We start from the raw sequence: 18841 nt of genomic DNA, 5'->3' as shown, positions 1-18841 counted from the left end.
CGTCCAACAGAGGAGGGATACAGCCAATCAGCAGAGGCAACAAAATGTAACGATTATGGTCCATTTATCGAGCGATCCAAAAGTCGTGCCCCGTCTCAGACACGAATAGACTCGATTGCGATCAATTTACGTGCGAGTCGAGCTTGTTCGCTGAATTACGGATTCGCTACGACCGGCAACCTTTTACATTCATCTTGTAAAGTTTGCTTACAAACCAGCTGCTTTATGATACTCGAAATTACGTATATGACGATGTATCGTGTATCGTGCATCTTCAAAAGTAACTTGTCTAACTACGTCGGTTGTCGTTCAATCTCAGCTGAGAATCGGTGAACTGGCTGTCTCGAGTTACTAATTATAGACGGTCGTTTGGAATACCATTTGTTGATACAGATACTCGTCGAATACGGAGTTTTCTTAATTATACAGAATTACGTGAATTGGCTGTTTATCGATACGCGTGATAGCGCAGAGAAAACGTCGTTGAGAAGAGCTTCGAAGAAATTTCAAGCACCACGAGAATCCAAACTATGGGACTGTCGCTATTATTATTATTATTATTATTAGCTCACTTATAACACGATGTAACGATTGTAGTTATCGATATACAGAAATAAAATATCAAAGGATTAAACGACGAATTACAGGCGCTCGTTTGTGAATTTTATAAACGTTTATATTTTCATACCAATGAAAATGTTTGAAGATTGTTTCCAACAAGATCGTCATCCCTTCAGCCATCAGTTTTAAGATTCGGAAAGTATGTTTCCAATCAAGTTCGTTCGTTACCGAATAACAGAGAATAAATGGAAGTTCATTTTTCTGTAATTTAGCGAAAAGTTTGAAATTCAACGATCTTTCGATTCTACTACCGCTCGAACGAGAGCTAAGACGCACCGCTTGTTACAGCAAACGGATGTTCGGTCAAGTTTGGACCATTTCTCCAGTACACCGGTGAAATCGCTTCCTGGTAAGAGGGAGGACACACCACCGGCATCGCTAACGTCCCTGGCGCCTCTAACCAGTTTGGCGAACTTGCCGAGCAGCACCCTCTCTTCTACACCCCTGTCTCTCGCACCCGCGTCGAAATTGCTCGCGCCAGGGGACAACAAGGGTCTCATGAGGTCAGTATAAATTATTTAGTTTCGTTGGAGCGATTATTTTTGATAATTCGTACAATCAGTAAATACTACAGATTCACAATTCCAGATTACTTGTATTTACACCGTTATCAGTTTGTTTAGTAACTGTAATTGAATTTATAATCGTTTAGTTTCTAAAAAGCGTAATTTATTAAATTGTTGATTAATAAGTTGAAGATACTAATACCATTTTTAGAACATAGTGATAGAGCGAACTCTACGAAGGCTACGAAATCTTCGTTCACGCTACGAAGATATTTTCATCTTGAAAAAGAATTCAAGCAATAACGGTTTTGGAGAAATCTGTAGATTACGAAGTTGAAAGTTACTTTTCTTTTTTTTTTTTTTTTTACCGTTTCTACCGAATCTTTATAAAATTATGCGTTGAATTTTCTTGGTACTTTCAAACGTCAAATATAACACGTCAGATCAAATATGCTTCGTTAAATCAAAGTTAAATACATTGAAAAATGAAATAAACGACGAACTTCAAGCGACTAGATCATATTATTTGGTCCGGTAATTCAACTTCGCGTCAATTACATCGCTACAAAGATAGGCAATGGCTTTAAATTCGCGAGAATACGTTTAAAGTCAACCGTGATGCTGGATTTTATAAAAACGAAGATAGCGTCTAGACGAGGTGACCGGATTTAGATCAGTGAGAAATTCGATTTCAAGTAAAAGGATTTCAGTAGACACAGTTATCCTTTCCTCTCGGCTAAAAATAGCTTAACTTAGTATAATTAGTTCGGTAAAATTTCAGTCCTAGCTTTCGTATTAAATTAGAAGAAGAAAGGCGAATAAATATTTCTCTCCTCTATAACGTTAAGAACGGAAATTTTTTAAACGTCACGTTCGGTTCGTCGTAGTAAGAGAAATACGAATAGAAACCATAAAAGCAGCGTCGATGTAAAATGTCTTCCACAACTGGATCGTTACACGCCTCGAGCTCGCGCGTCGACACGACGTTCGATCGCTATGAAAAAAAGCACGTTCTCCTGTCGTAATCGGTGGCTCGACCGCCCATTCTCACTCCGCGATCGACGATCTCTCATTCACAGCGAGAGCCGAGTTAGCCGCGGCGAAGGAAGGAGCTCGCAGATAAAACGTCTCGTAGACGGTCAAAGATCATGGAACGAAACTAAAAGAGAGACCGGAGGCGGAATCGGGCGGAGCTAATCAATGCTACATGGCGTTATCGTTAACACGAATCTCGCTCGCGTTTTTCAGCCAGGCGACGATAGTCAGCTCGTCGACGGTTAACGGTGTTGCCAGCGGCGGTGCACCGACGGCGATGTACAGACCGAACTTCAGCCAAGCGTTCCAGCGAGCTGGACCGACCACAGTGCCGCCAACCTTGTCAGCAGGCCTCTACCCCACGCAGAGCTTCACGTCGGGTCTATTGAGCAACGGTACACAAAGTAATATTACTTATCGGTGTTCTTATGAGTTTGCTTATGCTGCGCTAGTTCCATTTTATTTTCGTTCCGCTATATATTCCGTCGTTTGCGTATATGAGATTCGAGTAATCGCGAAGCACTCGTGACGAGATCAGAAAATCTTGCTCAGCATCTACCGACAGGGAATTCGGTCACGTGCTGCACGAGTTTCATCCGCAGGAATCGCTCGTACAAAGCAGATCGAAGTTAATCTCGGAAAGATACGCGTTCTTTTGACAAGTTGTTTTAACGTGTTGCCTATTTCACACTGTTCGATGATCCGCGGAACGAATGAGATGTTTCTTTTTGCTTTCGTTTGTATATAATACGGTAGTAGATAATCCGGTCGGTGTAGATTTTCCAGTAGTAAATTCGAACGATGCGTACGCGTAGCTTTTCAAATAATTACACGTTGGGATTATAATGGAAAAAGAAACGTTTATTTATTCGTTGCTTAGAACGAAACTGTAATACAGTAGAGAAAGATCTGTTCCCTTTTCTCTGCACCAAATCGTTCATATATCATTGCGTTATAACGTTTTCATTCGTTTGCCGCGAGGTCTGTATTTTATAACGTAGATTAACAGAACGTATTAAGAAAAGCCGATTCTATGGTCCGTCCAAGTATATATCGAGAACGCTTTCGATTCCGAAGATACCGCGACGAAAGGATCAATTCGAATACCAGTCGATGTGTCGTAAATCGGTGGACGATGTTCGCTTGAAAATACGCTTAAAAGCCCAGCGCGATAGGAACGATGAAACCTCTTCCAACCGTGATTACTTTTGCAGGACCGACGGATCTCAGCATGAAGAACACGAAACCGCTTCTCAGTCACAAGTTAAACGCGACGGAGATGACCGCCGTCAGGCAATTGATCACTGGATATCGAGAATCAGCAGCGTTCCTCCTGAGATCTGCCGACGAACTCGAGCAGCTGTTGCTTCAGCAACCATAGAGTTACATTTACGTAGCCAGTGGCCAACAGCTCGGCTCGTAAGTCTTTCCTAACGAGGAATCAGACTGCCATGCAACGTTAATACACCGACTAAACGGCCGATCCTCGAATCCGGAGACTCGAATGCCCGCATACGAACGAAGCCCGTTTACCTTGCTCTAAGTCGAAATTACCGACTGTTGGTAACGAGATTCCGTTATCCACCAATGGGAAACACGATTCCCGAGAACAGATCGCCCCGAGGAAGCAACGAACGATGCAACCCGGCGAAACTTACACCGGAGGACGTCGGACGATAGAATTTCCTATCGTTCGAGCATGACAGCGGTTAGCTTCTTCCGCAGACTGTAACGCCTCGAAAGAATAACGAGAGACGTCCATCCGGATCGATACGACGAAGTGGAAGCGAATTTTATTCGTGGAAAAGAACAGAGTTCCAAGCGCCAAGCGAGGGGATCGCCGGAAAACACGCGCGGTTCTTCTAGGGCTAGGTTTAAGGGAACTATTCAAACAGGGTGTACATAGAGAGGATTTACAGATATTTACTTAACTATCGATAAGCTTAAGCTTAAGAGAATACGAGACGATGCGTGTTGCGTGCGTGCGTGCGTGCGAGAATGCATGGAAGAGGCTTTGACGAAGAGCGACCCGGCGGAACAATCGATCGATCGTTACTCGAAAGTACACTTTGGCGTATCTTTTTAGAGTAATTCCGCTAGCCACGCGAATCGATCCCCGATCGCAACGACCGCTTGTACGTTCGAAGCTGCCGTTTTTGTTCCATCGATCGAAGCTCGCTGCTTCGAACGTCTATCGTGTAACTTATCAAACGTCGCCATTGTCGTTTACCCGAGAACGTCGTTATGTACATACGAATCAACGTGAAAGAAACAGGATCACGTACCATAATTACGTGAATGAAAGATGAGAAGTCGGGGAGACGCGAAGGGAGTAGCCTGAAAACGAGGAAGAACGCTCCAGCCTTTACGTGTATATAGAGCCCAAGCGTAACTACATGTACGTCCGCGCGATTAAACGTGTGTACTACATTAGGTCGCGGGACAAGATGCAGGCCGTGCTTTGTTACGCGAGAAAACGGTCAGTGGATCGAGACGATCAATCGTACACAGAAATCGTGCACTGGCTGAAAGCATAGTACTTGAATCGTGCAGATTGGCTTGGGGATTTCTAAGAATTTTATTAGCAAAGTGACCAGTCTTGTTTGAAACTTATAGCTTTCAAGGAAAAGATTTTCGAGGCTGTTTCGACTCCGCTTCGAACGCGGTAAACGTACTTCGCGATAGAACATTTCGATGTATTTTTATTTGTCGCATTGGAAATACGATTGTATATATGATTTTTAAATAGTCGAAACATTCTAACGATGTTTGTAAACGATTCGTGTCTAATCTATGAAAAAACGTGTTGAAATATTTGTATTTAGTATGGAATTTTATTTGTACCTCTGAAACTTTTCCTTCAAAGGTAGAGCCCCTGCGAAAACAACAAGTACTTGGAGTTTAATGCGCTTTATCATAAAAACATGTTAAAAATTACGATCCTCGACCAACGCTGCATATATTTATCGGGACCATCTTGTCACGATCGGACAATACGTTGAAATCGTATTCGTGGTCTCCGGACGCATCACTGTGTTACCAAAGAACACTGTTTTATTATTATTATTATTATTATTATTATTATTATTAATATTTTTATTATTATTATTATTATCATTATCATTATACGATGATACATGTAGGGCTATATAGACACGCGTTTATTCCTTCTTCTCTCTACATTTTCTTTATTTGGTCTCCGTTTTACTTTCTTCTAAGGCAAAATCGTTGTTTTATCGTTGGGCCAACGAGTCGTTCTAACGTGTTTACGAGGAAATTAGAAGAAGAAAAAAGAAAAGAAAGATTCCCCGCCACATCCGATATCTTCCGCCACGTAAGCATTATTCTTATTATCGATTCTATCGATTTCGTTGCGTCTACCTATCGCTATTCGTTCACTATTACGTTTCATTATGTTTAACGTTACCCTCGAACCGACGATTCGAAAGGGAAGCTTTCTAGAAGAATCTTTCTAGTTTATCGCTAACAGTCTTCGCGCGTTAATTCAATTCTATTTTTTTCTTATTATTTCTTTTTTTTTTTTTCTTGTAAATAGTTTATAAAAGTCGTATCGCGACGCTACGACGGAGAAATCGAGAGATGAAAGAAAATTTCGAAAATGTGAATTGCTTTTAACGGGATACGAAGAGAGAATATATTATTATTATTAATTAATTAATTATTATTATACATATAAATCCATATATATATATATATATATAAATGTATATGTACCATTGTAAAATATATTTTACGGATGATTGATGGCCGTGACGCCGTGAACTCGAGCTTGAGAATGACACGGAGAAACATTCCATCGGCAGGGATGAATGAACAATTGGAAAGAAGGAAAGGGTTGACGAACGACTCTCTGACTGGTTTTACGATCAACCGACCCCTGTACACGATATCGTACTTCCTTTTCCCTTCTCCGTTTCGACAACGACCGTTTTATCATTGAATTCGATCGCGCATTCAATTGCTTTCGTCTCTCGACAAACGAACGTATATACTCGTTTTCAACTTGTCCCATCGGTCGGCGATCGCTCCGTTTGGAATATCTCTAGAAACAAGCGGGTTGCTAATTGTTCGAGTAATTCGATCAACCGTATACTGGAACCGAATCGAACGTTGCTGAAAATGGAAAGGCTTTAGAGAACCAGCGAGAAGTCGAATGGTTTGGAAGAAAATTGACGGTCTATTTAAAATTCTAATAATTTTTAGTCGAAGTACATGGAACTTGCACGGTTCCTAAGGTTACTAGGAATTGGAAAATATTTGAAATCTTGGAGGAGATCGAGATCTCATTTCGAAAGGTTTTGAACATTGGGACGAGAGTTTCAAAGAATCTGTAAATTTTGAATCGTTTAAATGTTACAAGTCTATGTAATAAATGAATTCGGTGTTGAAGAACTTTGTCTTATGATTTTATTCTTTTGCGTCTGGCAAAGATTGTTATCTAATTTGTATATAGTTTGATTAAACTTTATTTATTTCATATACATTTGGATGATAATTTGTACAGTGCAATATTATAAGCCATAGGCAAATAGATCGAACACATAAACGCAATTTATATGCTGCATCGAATAATTCGGTCGTTGGAAAAGACAAAGTAGCAGATATTTGAAAATTTATTGTTACCGAGAGGATAAGAGTAGTAGAAGTAACTGGAATATTACAAAATAAATACGAATCGTCACCTTAACTTTTTCTTCTCTACATTTTATGACTGAACAAGACGAACGATCGAAAAGTCACTTTACCGTGTACGACAACCTTCGGAAAATTCGTATAAAAATTCCAGTTCATGCTGAAAGCCGCCAGATTTCTATCGATAAATAAATAGTATTCTCCAAACTTTCCCCAATAATTTCCAAGCTACGTTTCGGCAACGTTTGAAATGATCGAAAACTTTCGTCACACGTTCGAAGTGATTCGAAACGCTACGAGAGCCCACCATCGAACGTGTCTCGTTTGTGGAATCTCGACGAAACGCTGCCGCTGCCTAGTTAATCGAGCAAGTATCGTGAATCTGTATAGTGCAATAGTTCTCTACAAACACACAAGTGCTACTCTTTTTCTCTGTCTCTGTCTGTCTGCCTGCCTGCCTGTCTGTCTGTCTGTCTGTCTGTCTGTCTGTCTGTCTGTCTGTCTGTCTGTCTGTCTGTCTCTTTCCGTGTGAGCATAAAGTAGACTTCGCTTCGCGGCACCGTGGAACGCCTCCTTTCATTCGAACGTCTCCTCTTCGCGAAATGTAATAATCGTTAGGATCATCGTATCATACAGGATAGTTGTACCGCGTTAGATCCGTGTCTCTCAGACTTGTACACTTGTTCCGTGTGTAATGGGACCGCGTGTATTTTGCATCACGGTTTCTACGGTTAGTCGCGCCACGATCGAATCGAATTTAATCGAAAAGCAGAATTAAAGAAACTTATTTACCTCGGTGGAGTTGAATTATAATAGATTTCGAACGATTTTTCAGCTGAACATAGAAAGAAATGAAACTCTTTTATAGTTGTCGTAATACGTACGGTATTCTTTTTATCGTCGTGGTTAGACCGAGTTAGCTGGAAATTATACAGAATAAATGCAATTTTAAACGAAACTCGATGGAAACTAATTGTAGTTACAGCTGAATTATATTTAATTTAAATAGATTTCCATCTTGTATATGATTCAATTATCCTTTAATCGAAGAAATTGGATTGCGTTCAGTCGTTGTTTCTACGTCGATCTACCGACACGAAAATCTTATTATTTCTAGCCTCGAACGCAACTGTTTCAAAATCATTCCTCGTCTTGTTTCGATTAAAATCGTTCATAATTAACACGGTACAGCGAGTTCGGTTCGATTTTCTCCGCGACTGACCAAACCCTCCGTAGTTCCACTCGACGATGATCATCGAAAGGGAAACTGAAATCGATCGAAGTCTCTTGAAAGACGAATCGCAACTACGATTCCATTAAAACATATAGTAGATCGAATCCGTTCACGCAGGGAAAAGAGCATCGAGTCAACGATACGCCCGACATGCGATCGAAAGGAAAAGGGAAAGACGAAGAAAGTAGCGAGAAACTTGGAAGGAAGAAACAATACAAACACACATTTACGGTTTCATTTATCTCTCATCTTCTTTTTCATTTTCGTATGCATACACGTACATATTCTATATATACATGTAACACGTATAATTTGTTTGTTCGTTCGATCGTCTACGAACGCGTGGAGGCACACTTCGAACAACGTGTCGAAATAATCTTATTTGCCTACACGGGGTGCAGTTCTAATACCGTTCAATGTAATCGCGAATTGATGTATATTGATTAAAGATTAAAGCAACAAAAAAAAAAGGTATATATATAAATATATAAATATATTGAAAAGAAAAAAAAGAATATGTATTTGTTCCTGAGAAAGAATTAATAAGAGTAGTACTACCGTAATATTAATATCGATAGTAACGATAAAGATAATTTGATGGTACATACTTTCTTATAAGTAAACATTATACAATTATTACGATTATTGTAGAGTTGGTACGGTCTTTGATGATGCCTTGCCTGTAAATGTAACGTTAAATGAACAAAAAAAAAAAAAGTCTTATTACCTTGTAAATGTTTTACCAAATATAATCGATTATTCAACTTATAGTCCAGCCTGTCTTTCTTTCTCCGGTCCTGTTTAAGATTTTGAGAATCGAATTAGAAGCGTGATACTTTTGAAACGAACAATCTCCGAGAGAAATCTCATCGTACGAGAAATATTTATTCAAGCGCAAAGTGAAATTTGTTTCGTTGCTGGATAATTCCGACAATTTTAAATCAGATTCGAGCGAGGCTGAGAGAAAAAAGAGGATCGGCGGCTCTCCGTGGCTCCGCGCCACGAAATCTCATAAATCTTTTGGTTGGTCGTCCTCAGCCGGGTGTGATTAACGTCGGGCAAAAATAAAAATCGGCCGAAGTTCCCGCGGCACATAAATATCCGAACGCATGCATAATCAGCGCCTTAAAAGCGGCGAACAAGCAGCAGGGTAATGTATTATGTGCGCGGTGTATCGAACGAAATGGAAAGTCGAATGAGAGCCGCGCGAGATCACGATCTTATAGTTCGATTGTGAAATAAGAGTTGCCCACGAGCGCGGCTCACAGCAACGAATGAAAGTAACATCGGGCCTTGTTCTTTTATTTGTCCCTTTGCCGTGTAACCGAGCCGAGTGCTCGAATCGTTCGATACCAACAACGAAAAACATCGATATTTCGGACAATGGACTTTCCTCTTACACCGGGCTATTCCCGTTGCAGAAAGAATTTACAGGAACTTTATTCCAAATCCGTAACCAGGTCGTTCCAGGTCTGTGGAAAATGTTATTCTTGGCGAATCTATTTTTATCCTGGTCGAAAGATTTTCGTCCGTGCCGCTACGGAATCGTCAGCTACAGAATAAAATCTCAGGACAACGAAAATTCAGGAAAATTAGTCACCGGGTTTACGAAACGAGCTGGGACTTGAAAGGCTAAAATTTCCGATAGGAGAACGCGGCTGTCGTAACCCAGTTTCGAGGATAAAGTGTCCCGGCGAGATCGATCAAAGCCGCGCAAAATAATGGGTCCGGACGCAGAGAAGACCGAGCGGACCGATCGAATTTGGCGCAGCCGAAGGCGACGACCCTTGAAACGAGCAGCCCGGTCACCGATCGACCAACGCCAATTATACCAATTACGACGTGGAATCGGCGCGCGTATCGCGCCAACCGAAAGGCGAAACCGCTCATTAAATCCGGCTTTAATGCCCTTCCACCGCATCCCGTAATGGGATGGACTCATCGCAGGCCTCCGCGCCGCGAAATAGGGAACGTTGCCCGGCCCCCGCTGGGTCCGGTGCGCTTGTCAGGGTCATTCGATTCAAAGGAAGGTCACGTCAAGGTTATAGTATAGACTCACCAGCCAACGATTACGAGCCGCGATTTCGCTGGCATCGAACCTCCGGCTACCACTGCGTGCCTTAGGTCTTTGCTTTTGTTGCATGAATATATTTTCGTATCTTGTTGTTGTTTGCCTGTTTATTTTAACTGCTTGACGATGACGAATGCGTAATGGAAATCCCAGCTGGGATGTCGGCTAGCATTTGACCGACTGTCTTATCGTACGGTAGTGGCTAAGAAGAATTGTCTTCGGCTTTTTGATACATTCTTTTATCTTCTTGCAATGGGCTTTCAAGTGACGAAGATAAATTAGAATAGGAAAATGAAGATACCTTGTGGCTAATATATCTCAAATCATTCTCAGGGTCCAGGTATGGCGAACAGACAAAGGATGGATAATTTTTGCTCTTGTCTAAGTAAAATTCTGATTATACGGCTAAATTTGGCATCGGTTCGACAACGAAGACCGCGTTTTATCAATTTCGAATTATAAATGGAAGATTCCGGAGGAAAAATGAAAGCTTAGTGGATCGAAAAGGGGCGTCTGAAAATTGCCTAGAAATCTCGAACGAAACGGAGAGGACGGGAGGAAGGCGAGAGGTGGCGCGAGCAAGAAGGGTTTCCGTTCTTTTATTTCCTTGCTGGCCGAATGATTTACACGACATCGTGGACGATCCTCGAACTTTCACCTTCGCTAAAGAATATCTCTTTCGTGACGATTACGTGATGCGACAGAAATAAATCGACGTTTTTTACGGTGTATTTAAACGAATTGAAATCGAAGATTGCTGGACGTAGCTGCACGTGCGAACGCACAGTCACGAGCGTCCATCCCTGCCGCGAATTTCTCGTCGATTTTCGCGGATTCTTGTTAAATTTACGATCTTTTCCTCCGTTTCTATCGAACGTCAGCCCCGCGCCAAATTGAGAACCAAAGTAAAAGTACTTAATATTTTAACGAGAAAGCAATTTAACGCGCCATTTTAGCTACATGTGAACTCCCCGGAGTTGGATCCGCGCGTGTACTCGCTCGACACGCAGCAGCAACAGAAACAATGTACGCTCGAAGCTCTCGAAAAGTTCCCTGCGATCCGCCGATAAATCATCTTCCTACACTCGATCAACCTGGCGCGATCGAGGAGCATCCGAAGCGTCTGAAAAAAAGCGGAGGGGCACAAAGAAAGAACGTGAAAGATACGAAGGAGAAAAGAAAGAAAAGAAGGGTAAATTCCACGGTTGATCGGCAACCGGCCCCGTGTTTCAGAATCTTCAGAAGCCTGGATCCCAGCCGGTGGCCGGCCTTCGGTGTGATTTAACGCGATCAAGCCGATATTTATTAACCGCGTTAATTAGCTTTATTAATCGCGACGGCGCGAAAAGTGTCTTTCTCGTCGTAAATATCGCGCGGAGACCGCGTGAGAAGCGCAGCTCGCTTAGAAATTCACGGAATACAACGTGAACGCGAACGGGAACAGACTGGATGGCTACTCGCAAGTATAACTCGCGAGATCGTGCTCGGTACGCGCTGGTAGCCAACTTGCGGAGAAGATTAAGGGCTTATTACCGGCGCGACAGAGGATTAATGACGCGGACTGACTCGGTATATTGCGGCTACGTACCGAATAAATTCGTCCGCCTCTGATTGCGAGCGAAACGACGCGAGCGGCGCGGGGGCGTTCCTGACATTTATCAGCCCTAATTCGAGCACCCTCGTGCGCTCTAATTGCATCGTTAAGGGCCGACCGACCGCGATCTCTAACGACCCGGTGATTGGGGTTATTGATACTGGCTCGGCCACGATCTTCGATCACCGGTTCGATTGATTTCGTGTGCGTGCCACGCGTGATTTACGCCGTATTTGCGTTCACCTTCTCTTTCATTTCGGCCTCCGGCGTAGCCTGCCTCTCTGCTTCGCGCGTCTCACCGCTTCACTGCCTTTTGCTTCGCCTAGGTTAAGGCGAGCTCTGTTCCTCAGCCTTGCGGATATGTTGCGCCGTGTTGCGGTCAAGGCGTGCACGCGTCAGTGAATCGATTCCAACGATCGTCGGACGTGACTCGAAAGCGAATCCGGTGGTGCGCGGTTTCCATCCGAAGGATTTATATTCGGCAAGGATTAGAGAAATCGATTCCTTTACGACGAGCTTTAATCCGCCACTGTATATATCGTTCGATCGGTAGATACAACAGTTTAAGCAACGTTTTTGTCGCGATACTTCTTCAACTTCGTTCTATCGACGTTCTATCGACGCGTCGCGATTATACGCGATTGTATTCGTTTAATTGTTTAAAAATTTCTCTGACTTTCTATTGTGTTAAGCATAACGGTTTCATTGTATGCAACCGAGATCATAAATAGGATATGTAGGTCGACTTATGTTAAAGATACGTTATTTTCGATTTTATTTCTGATAAAGTCAGCTGAGAATTTCAAATACTCGGAACCATTAATTTCTTCCACCCGTTCCCTACCTTATTACACGCATGTATATGAAATTTCTGGTATTCGGTATCGAATATCTTTGCGATATTACAGATAATAAATAAATTCCTATGGACACGCGTGAAACGAGACATGTAATACCAGTGGAGTAACGGAGTAATTAATCCGACAAGGTCAATCTAAAGGGTATAAGAAATCGAAGTACACGTAGAGGTAACAAAGAGTGGGCTTGTATGGGTGGACTAGAACAAGTTACTTGCTACAAAAAACTACCTTATCGTTGCTGGAAGAAACTCTTGTTCCGAGCAGACTCTAGCGGACTAAGCGAAAAAAGGAGACTGGTTCTACGTTTTAAACATCAAGATCTTAAAATAGCTGTGTGTCGAGTATACGCGGAACACGTATAAATAGTTGTAGCTAAGCCTTATTAAAACTTATTGTTTCCTATTTCTCTATTATTATCATACAGGAACATTTTTCTTTTTCTTAGAAAAAAAGTTGCAGAGGTTTATCGCAAAACATGGTCGTTAAAAAACCGCGTTGTACAGCAGAGGTAAGGCTAATCGGACATTAGATAAGGCAAAGTAAGCAGAGATTTTTAGCTGAATCCGATAAAGAAGAAAGGAACGGGCCGAAGCCGCTGTTAATTATCGATCAATCGCGATTATACGATAGGCGCTAGTTGGTAGAAGCACCTGGCTCTGTATCATCGCGACAAGGATATCAGGGATACTCTATCGGGTCTGTTCGGTTATACGATGCACTAGGAAGTGCGCCTTGTCCTGACAAATGTGATTAATCGACACCAAACACGGCGGCGGGTTGCTGCATTCGCAATTAAAGCCTGTTAATAAAGCACCAAGGCAAATCGTTTCGCGCTCGCTGGAATGTGAAAGTTAGATAAGTCGATGGGCTTTGCTTTGCCCTGTGTACATGTATACGTGAAGCTAGCGCGCTGGCACGCCAACACTAAGTCACCTCATTATCGGATTCAGTCTTAATTGAGATTAGTTTCGTTAACGAGTTGGCGGCCGAACCAGTTCCGTAAACCGATACCGGGTCCTATGTAAATGTCATTATCACGATCAACGAGCTGGTATAGAGGTCCAATTAGGCGTTCGAGAGCGGAAGCTGGCCCCTTTTGGTGTCGATCGGTTCAAATCCACCGCGTGCCGCTCCAGTCTTGGCTAATATCGCTGTAGGTGTTGTTTTTTCCTCCCGTGATTGATTTTTGTCTTCGCGTTGGTTCCTTTACGCGAGCAAAAGGGGCCAAAGGTTGGAACGTTCTTACCTTTAAAACTGGATAAATCTCACGGGTCTCGCTACACCGGTGATTGACTTTTATTGCTCCGCGATTACTACCGAAGTTGCAGAGTTTATTATCTTTTGCTACACGCAATTAGCCGAGGTAGCCTTTCGTAATTCTGGTAGTTTGGCTTCGTTCTACGTCTCAGATCGATGGATATACAATGTTATTTCTCCGCAGGTTCAACCCATTGGACCGACTAACGCTACCAATTACGTTATGTCCTATCGTCGACCATTATCAATCATATCGAAGAAGCATATCGAGGTGCGAGTAGCGATCCGACCTCGTTCAACCGAAATTACATCCACAACTAGCCCTTAAAACCTTCTGTACGCCCCTTCGTTTTCTCCTTTCGTCGTACGTCGCGCGTCAACGCACACGCACGCGATACTAATATGAAAACGCGAGGCGTCTCAAGGACGATTTTTCCGAGTGCAGCAGCACCAGCCGGTAGACAGAACGAACAACCGTCGCGAGTACGCGAGTGCGTGAGGTATCTACGACCGCTTCCGACGTCGTAAATCAAGATGACCGATTCGAGAGGAGGCCCTTAGTAGCTCGGCGTGTCTGCGACCTTCTCGCACGCTCCCTCTCGACTCGGCGAAATAATCGAGCACGTTCCTGCGTTCCACGTCCACACGGGAGCGTGTCGAGGATGCTGGCCCCTTGGGCGGGGTGAGTGCATTGTACAGTTAGGATTTCGAGCGGCCGCGGCCAGCATAATGAGAGAAACGTGCTGCCCCCTGGCCTGGCCGCCCCGGCCTCCATATATATTCTCCCATCGGGACCTCGCGAAATCTCGTTATTCGCAGGCCTGGGGAACCAATCTCCATCGTAGGTACGAAAAATCGCTCCTACTAATTGTTTCGAAAAACACCGCAAGGCCGCTGACCGGATCGACCAGTCCCCTGGATTTCGCTTCGCTTGGAAAACGTACGCGTTTCGTCGAGAATTCCTATCTACCGTTCGAACCGGCATCGTGAGAACGAGGTCGAAGGATTTTCCAATAGCGATCTTTTCGTTCGCCACGTTATCGTTATTAGTCGGAAACCGGCTGCCAAGAACGCGGTTTTACGAGCTAGCGTGTGTCAGTTTTGTTTCGCCCGTATGCGCTTGTCTCTTTGGATTTATTTCGTTTAGAGCGGTTGATTGGACAGGCTGTTTGGCTCGGTAGTTCGATGGAAATTACCACGCAGAGGAAGCGGAGGGAGATTCGGCTTGTGGGAGGCGTTCTCGTATACGAAACAAGGTGTTCCAAGGTCTAACGAATAAAGATGGGAAGGGTGATTTATTTTAGGAATGATACAAGTTCGATCGAAGATTCTACTGAAATTGACTTTTGTTTCTTTCAAGTCGAACGCATACACTAATCGGCGAGAAGTTAATTCGAACCCTTTAATGGAAAAGCGATCGTTATCCGAGACGATAATGGCTCCTTTGTCTGAAAATAACAAATGTTTGAGATAGATCGAGGCGAGCGTACGCGAACAGAAATACGCGAGAGGGTATCCGAGATTAATTGAGAAATCGATTGTACTCGTCCGACACCTGTTGACGCGTAGGAACACCAGCAAATCGGGCAACTTAATTAATCCATCATCGAGAGAATAATCAAGTGTCGGATAGTCAACTAGAAAATAATGAGGGGCTCTCGATTACTTCCGAGAGAGGGTCGTCTTCCAGACGACGAAGGTCGTGGCAACGAGAAGAAGAGAAGCGATAGGTATCGAGAATCACGTGTCTAATATCGCGATATAACTAGACGCGTTCGAAATGTAGCCATAAATGGATAACACGTACGGCGGTTCAGTTAGGAAGAAAAAGATTGCGAATAGGAATTTGATACTGAACGGAGAAGCTTGAAAAATGGTACTTATTACATTGATCTTCCAGCACTTTGATCCAATAATTTCGAAACATATTTTTCCACAAAAATTGTAAAAGATCATTGTTGTATTTCAAAGGAAGATTCCTTGAATTCGCAAGATTCTCTCGAGGAGAAGATGCAACGATGTTGCTTGCGGTTATACGAATCGAAAGACGAAGCGTAGAAAATAATTAATTCTCGTCGCGAAACGAGTCGCTTTCGCCAGGTACCGCCCCGCGAGGAATTCTCGAAGAATGGCGCTCATTGTCAGTTTCGTCGTCGACGGGGCGAGGGCAATTTCTAAACGAAGCGGCGTGGGTTGGCTATGATTGCGTTGTGCGAAATGTCGCAAGGAATCGTCACGCCCGCGCAAGGACTCTCACCGGGGGCGGGCCGATCACGAGGATCCTCGCGGGAGAAGCTCTAACGAGCGTTGCGTAACCGCGGGCGCTCATTAGCACGTCGAGATCCAATCCCACGGCTGAGCGAGCCGACTGACTGACTGACTGACTTACTGACTCGGTCCGGAACGAGAAGACTCGACGTACGCGTTGCGAAACTATTCTTGCGCTTACCAATTATGCCAACGATTCATTGTTGGCCGCGCTTCCGCGTGGAAACGCGTCGAAAATTTCCCACTGGATCGCGTTGCTGCATCGGAAGGCGAAAACACGCGAGCGAGCGAGTTCACCGATGAAAGTTTCGACTTTTAAAGAAGATCGCCGGTGAAGGGATTGCTTGTGCTTACGTCGTGCGTTTCCTCGAAACTTTTTGGAAAGTGCAGTATCGAGAAACTTTGAATAATTTTAACGACTTCGCAGAAACGAAGAAAGGGTCCTGTAGACGCGGTCAAGAAGTCTTTTAAATTTCAGCCATTCACGGCGTATTGAATCGACCACGAACTCGGTCCTATCACACACACACACACACACTTTGTAGGGGACGGTTAAAACCGTTTTCCTACTTTTCTTTTTTTTTTTAGGAAAATAGTTCTCGCAAACGCGAGATCGAGAAAGAAGATACAGATAGCCTTGGACGGATGTTCCTTGTTTAACTCGTGGAAAGTGGACAGGTGGGATGCGATAACAATAGTCAAGGACAAGTCAGAGTTGGTGGAGGTAATTTACATTCATGACAGGGACGACGTGACACGGAATTTGATGCGTAAGCTACAGGCTTGTGGGTCGAGGTTTGGGAATAGGAGACTTCTTTGTACACAGGATGAAAGGAATGCTTGTAACGCCGACACGTTGAATTCGACAATTTTTTAAATGAATAGCAGGTTTAACTTGCGAAAAGCATGTCGACTTTCGAATCTGCGAAACACCTGCGCTCGCAAAAATATAACGCGCGTCGCGTCTCGCGTATCCTCGAGCAAGTCGAACAAAGTTTTCGGATAGCTTGGTCTAAGCTATACCGTACGATGTAATGCGCATAGAAAGTGGCATTCGGCGGAGGATGAATCTAAATTCACGCGACACGTGGCCAAAGTCGAAGACAAGTGACTATGCGCAGCTGTGAATCGTCGGCTGGCCGGTTCGCGTGTTATCTAGCCATTCGATGAAACAGCACGCGGAATATGGAGCGCTTACCCTGATCACCGTAACGGCGGTCCACTTAGCCTGGGTAACGACCGACCCGGGGCATCATCAGACCGTCCGGCTAGGTTGGCGTGCATGGCGGTTGGCGACCTTTACGCCATGGGACCACTGTGTTCTATTTGCCGGCAGATTGAAATTCCGCTCGTGGCTCGGATTGCAGTGACGCTGGCTGGACGGTTTCTCGTAGCTCTCCCCTCGGACCGCGAGTCCGCCGGCCTCTCTTGAAAGCATTCGAATGTAATGGCGAGCTAACGACTGTATTTGCAATTCATCGGACCGGCTTAATTGCGTATCGTGCGCGGCGTCGACGTCCGCGGAATAATTCATACGCGTTTAAGCCATTCGCAGCCTTCCGAGTTTTCGTATTTTTCCGCGCGGCTCGTGGTCTGCGCGCGGGTCGCAAGATCGTCGCTTTGTTCGCTTTGGCTCTGGCTCAAAACGGCTTTCTATATCGCGGTAGGACTCGAATTCGATCACGTAACCGTGTTTCGCGATCGTACGCGCCTGATTTCTTTCGTTAGAGTACCATCCTCTCGGTACGACGAACGCGCGCGTGCCTTGTAAAGCCTCTGAAAGGCGAAAAGTACAGAAGAGTTAAATAAAACGTCGGCAAACGACGTTCATTATGGCATGACGTAATATTACGATCGTCTGCACGAACACAGTATACACGGCTATCTGTAAAAGAAAGGATACAACAAATAATTAACATACTCTTAACGTACGTAAGTAATTTACCTGGCCTTTTAAGTTCGAACAAATTCCCTGTCATGTTTCTCGAGAGGATTACTCGTATCTCGAACCGCCCACGCCAATTACCGCGGCGGCCACGAAAATCTTTGCTCACGATCTCCGGGTCCATTTTTCGTCACGTGTCAATGCTGCACGCTCCCTTCGCATTAACGCTCGTGTCAGCCCAATGGAGATTAATTGCTCGCCCTTCTCAGCTGCAATTACAACCGATCGCTGACGTACTTTTTACCCTAACGGCCACGAGGCGCACGTGAAAACAGCCTTTCAAGGAACGCGATATGGTTCGGTGCGCGTACGAATTGCCGGCGAAATAATGGTGCCGTGAAACGAGCTACGCGTCGATCTGTGGCTGCCAGAAATCTCCCGTACGAATTAGCGATGGAATTCGATTACGCGAGCGTGCGGCTCGAGAGGGATACGACGATGAAGATTGATGAAAACGACGATTGGATCGTTCCAAATACTTCACGCTTAGAATACATTGGCGTCGTTAGATCGTACCGATAATTCGATCCTCGTATTATACCGAACTCCTATTTCTAAATAAAGCGTGACTGAGCTTCTTTCTTTTTTATAGCATAACCAGTGAAACTATTCGACTACCTGCCTTTGAAACCTACCTAATATGTATCTGTTCGTATCGCTATTACGTTTGGACCTGTTGTAAAATTCTTACCCATTGGAAGAGATATTTTTTCGATGTTGTAAGGATTGGAGCGAGGCGTGAAGCGCTGCATCAGTTCTCAATTAGCGTCGGATAAAGCTACCGGGGAAAGCGAGAT

The 18841-nt window shown here is 44.0% G+C and overlaps 2 protein-coding genes across 5 annotated transcripts in view; one reads left to right on the top strand and one right to left on the bottom strand.

The window, feature by feature from the left end:
• LOC139993750 (nucleolar protein 4-like) overlaps window positions 1-6870 on the top strand; it is a 94764-nt gene extending 87894 nt beyond the window's left edge. For 2 of the 3 annotated variants that reach the window (XM_072015760.1, XM_072015758.1), the window contains 3 exons: window positions 910-1124; window positions 2376-2566; window positions 3377-6870. In XM_072015760.1, the coding sequence (XP_071871861.1) occupies window positions 910-1124; window positions 2376-2566; window positions 3377-3543 (573 nt within the window). In that variant the 3' untranslated portion in view covers window positions 3544-6870. The remainder of the gene's footprint in view (window positions 1-909; window positions 1125-2375; window positions 2567-3376) is intronic. The other variant, XM_072015759.1, reaches the window with a different exon arrangement.
• LOC139993754 (uncharacterized) overlaps window positions 1-18841 on the bottom strand; it is a 253487-nt gene that overhangs the window by 73057 nt on the left and 161589 nt on the right. The window lies entirely within an intron of this gene.

Source organism: Bombus fervidus, chromosome 13 (genome assembly GCF_041682495.2).
Source record: "Bombus fervidus isolate BK054 chromosome 13, iyBomFerv1, whole genome shotgun sequence".
NCBI lineage: Eukaryota > Metazoa > Arthropoda > Insecta > Hymenoptera > Apidae > Bombus > Bombus fervidus.
This window is presented reverse-complemented; position numbering and strand designations above follow the sequence as displayed.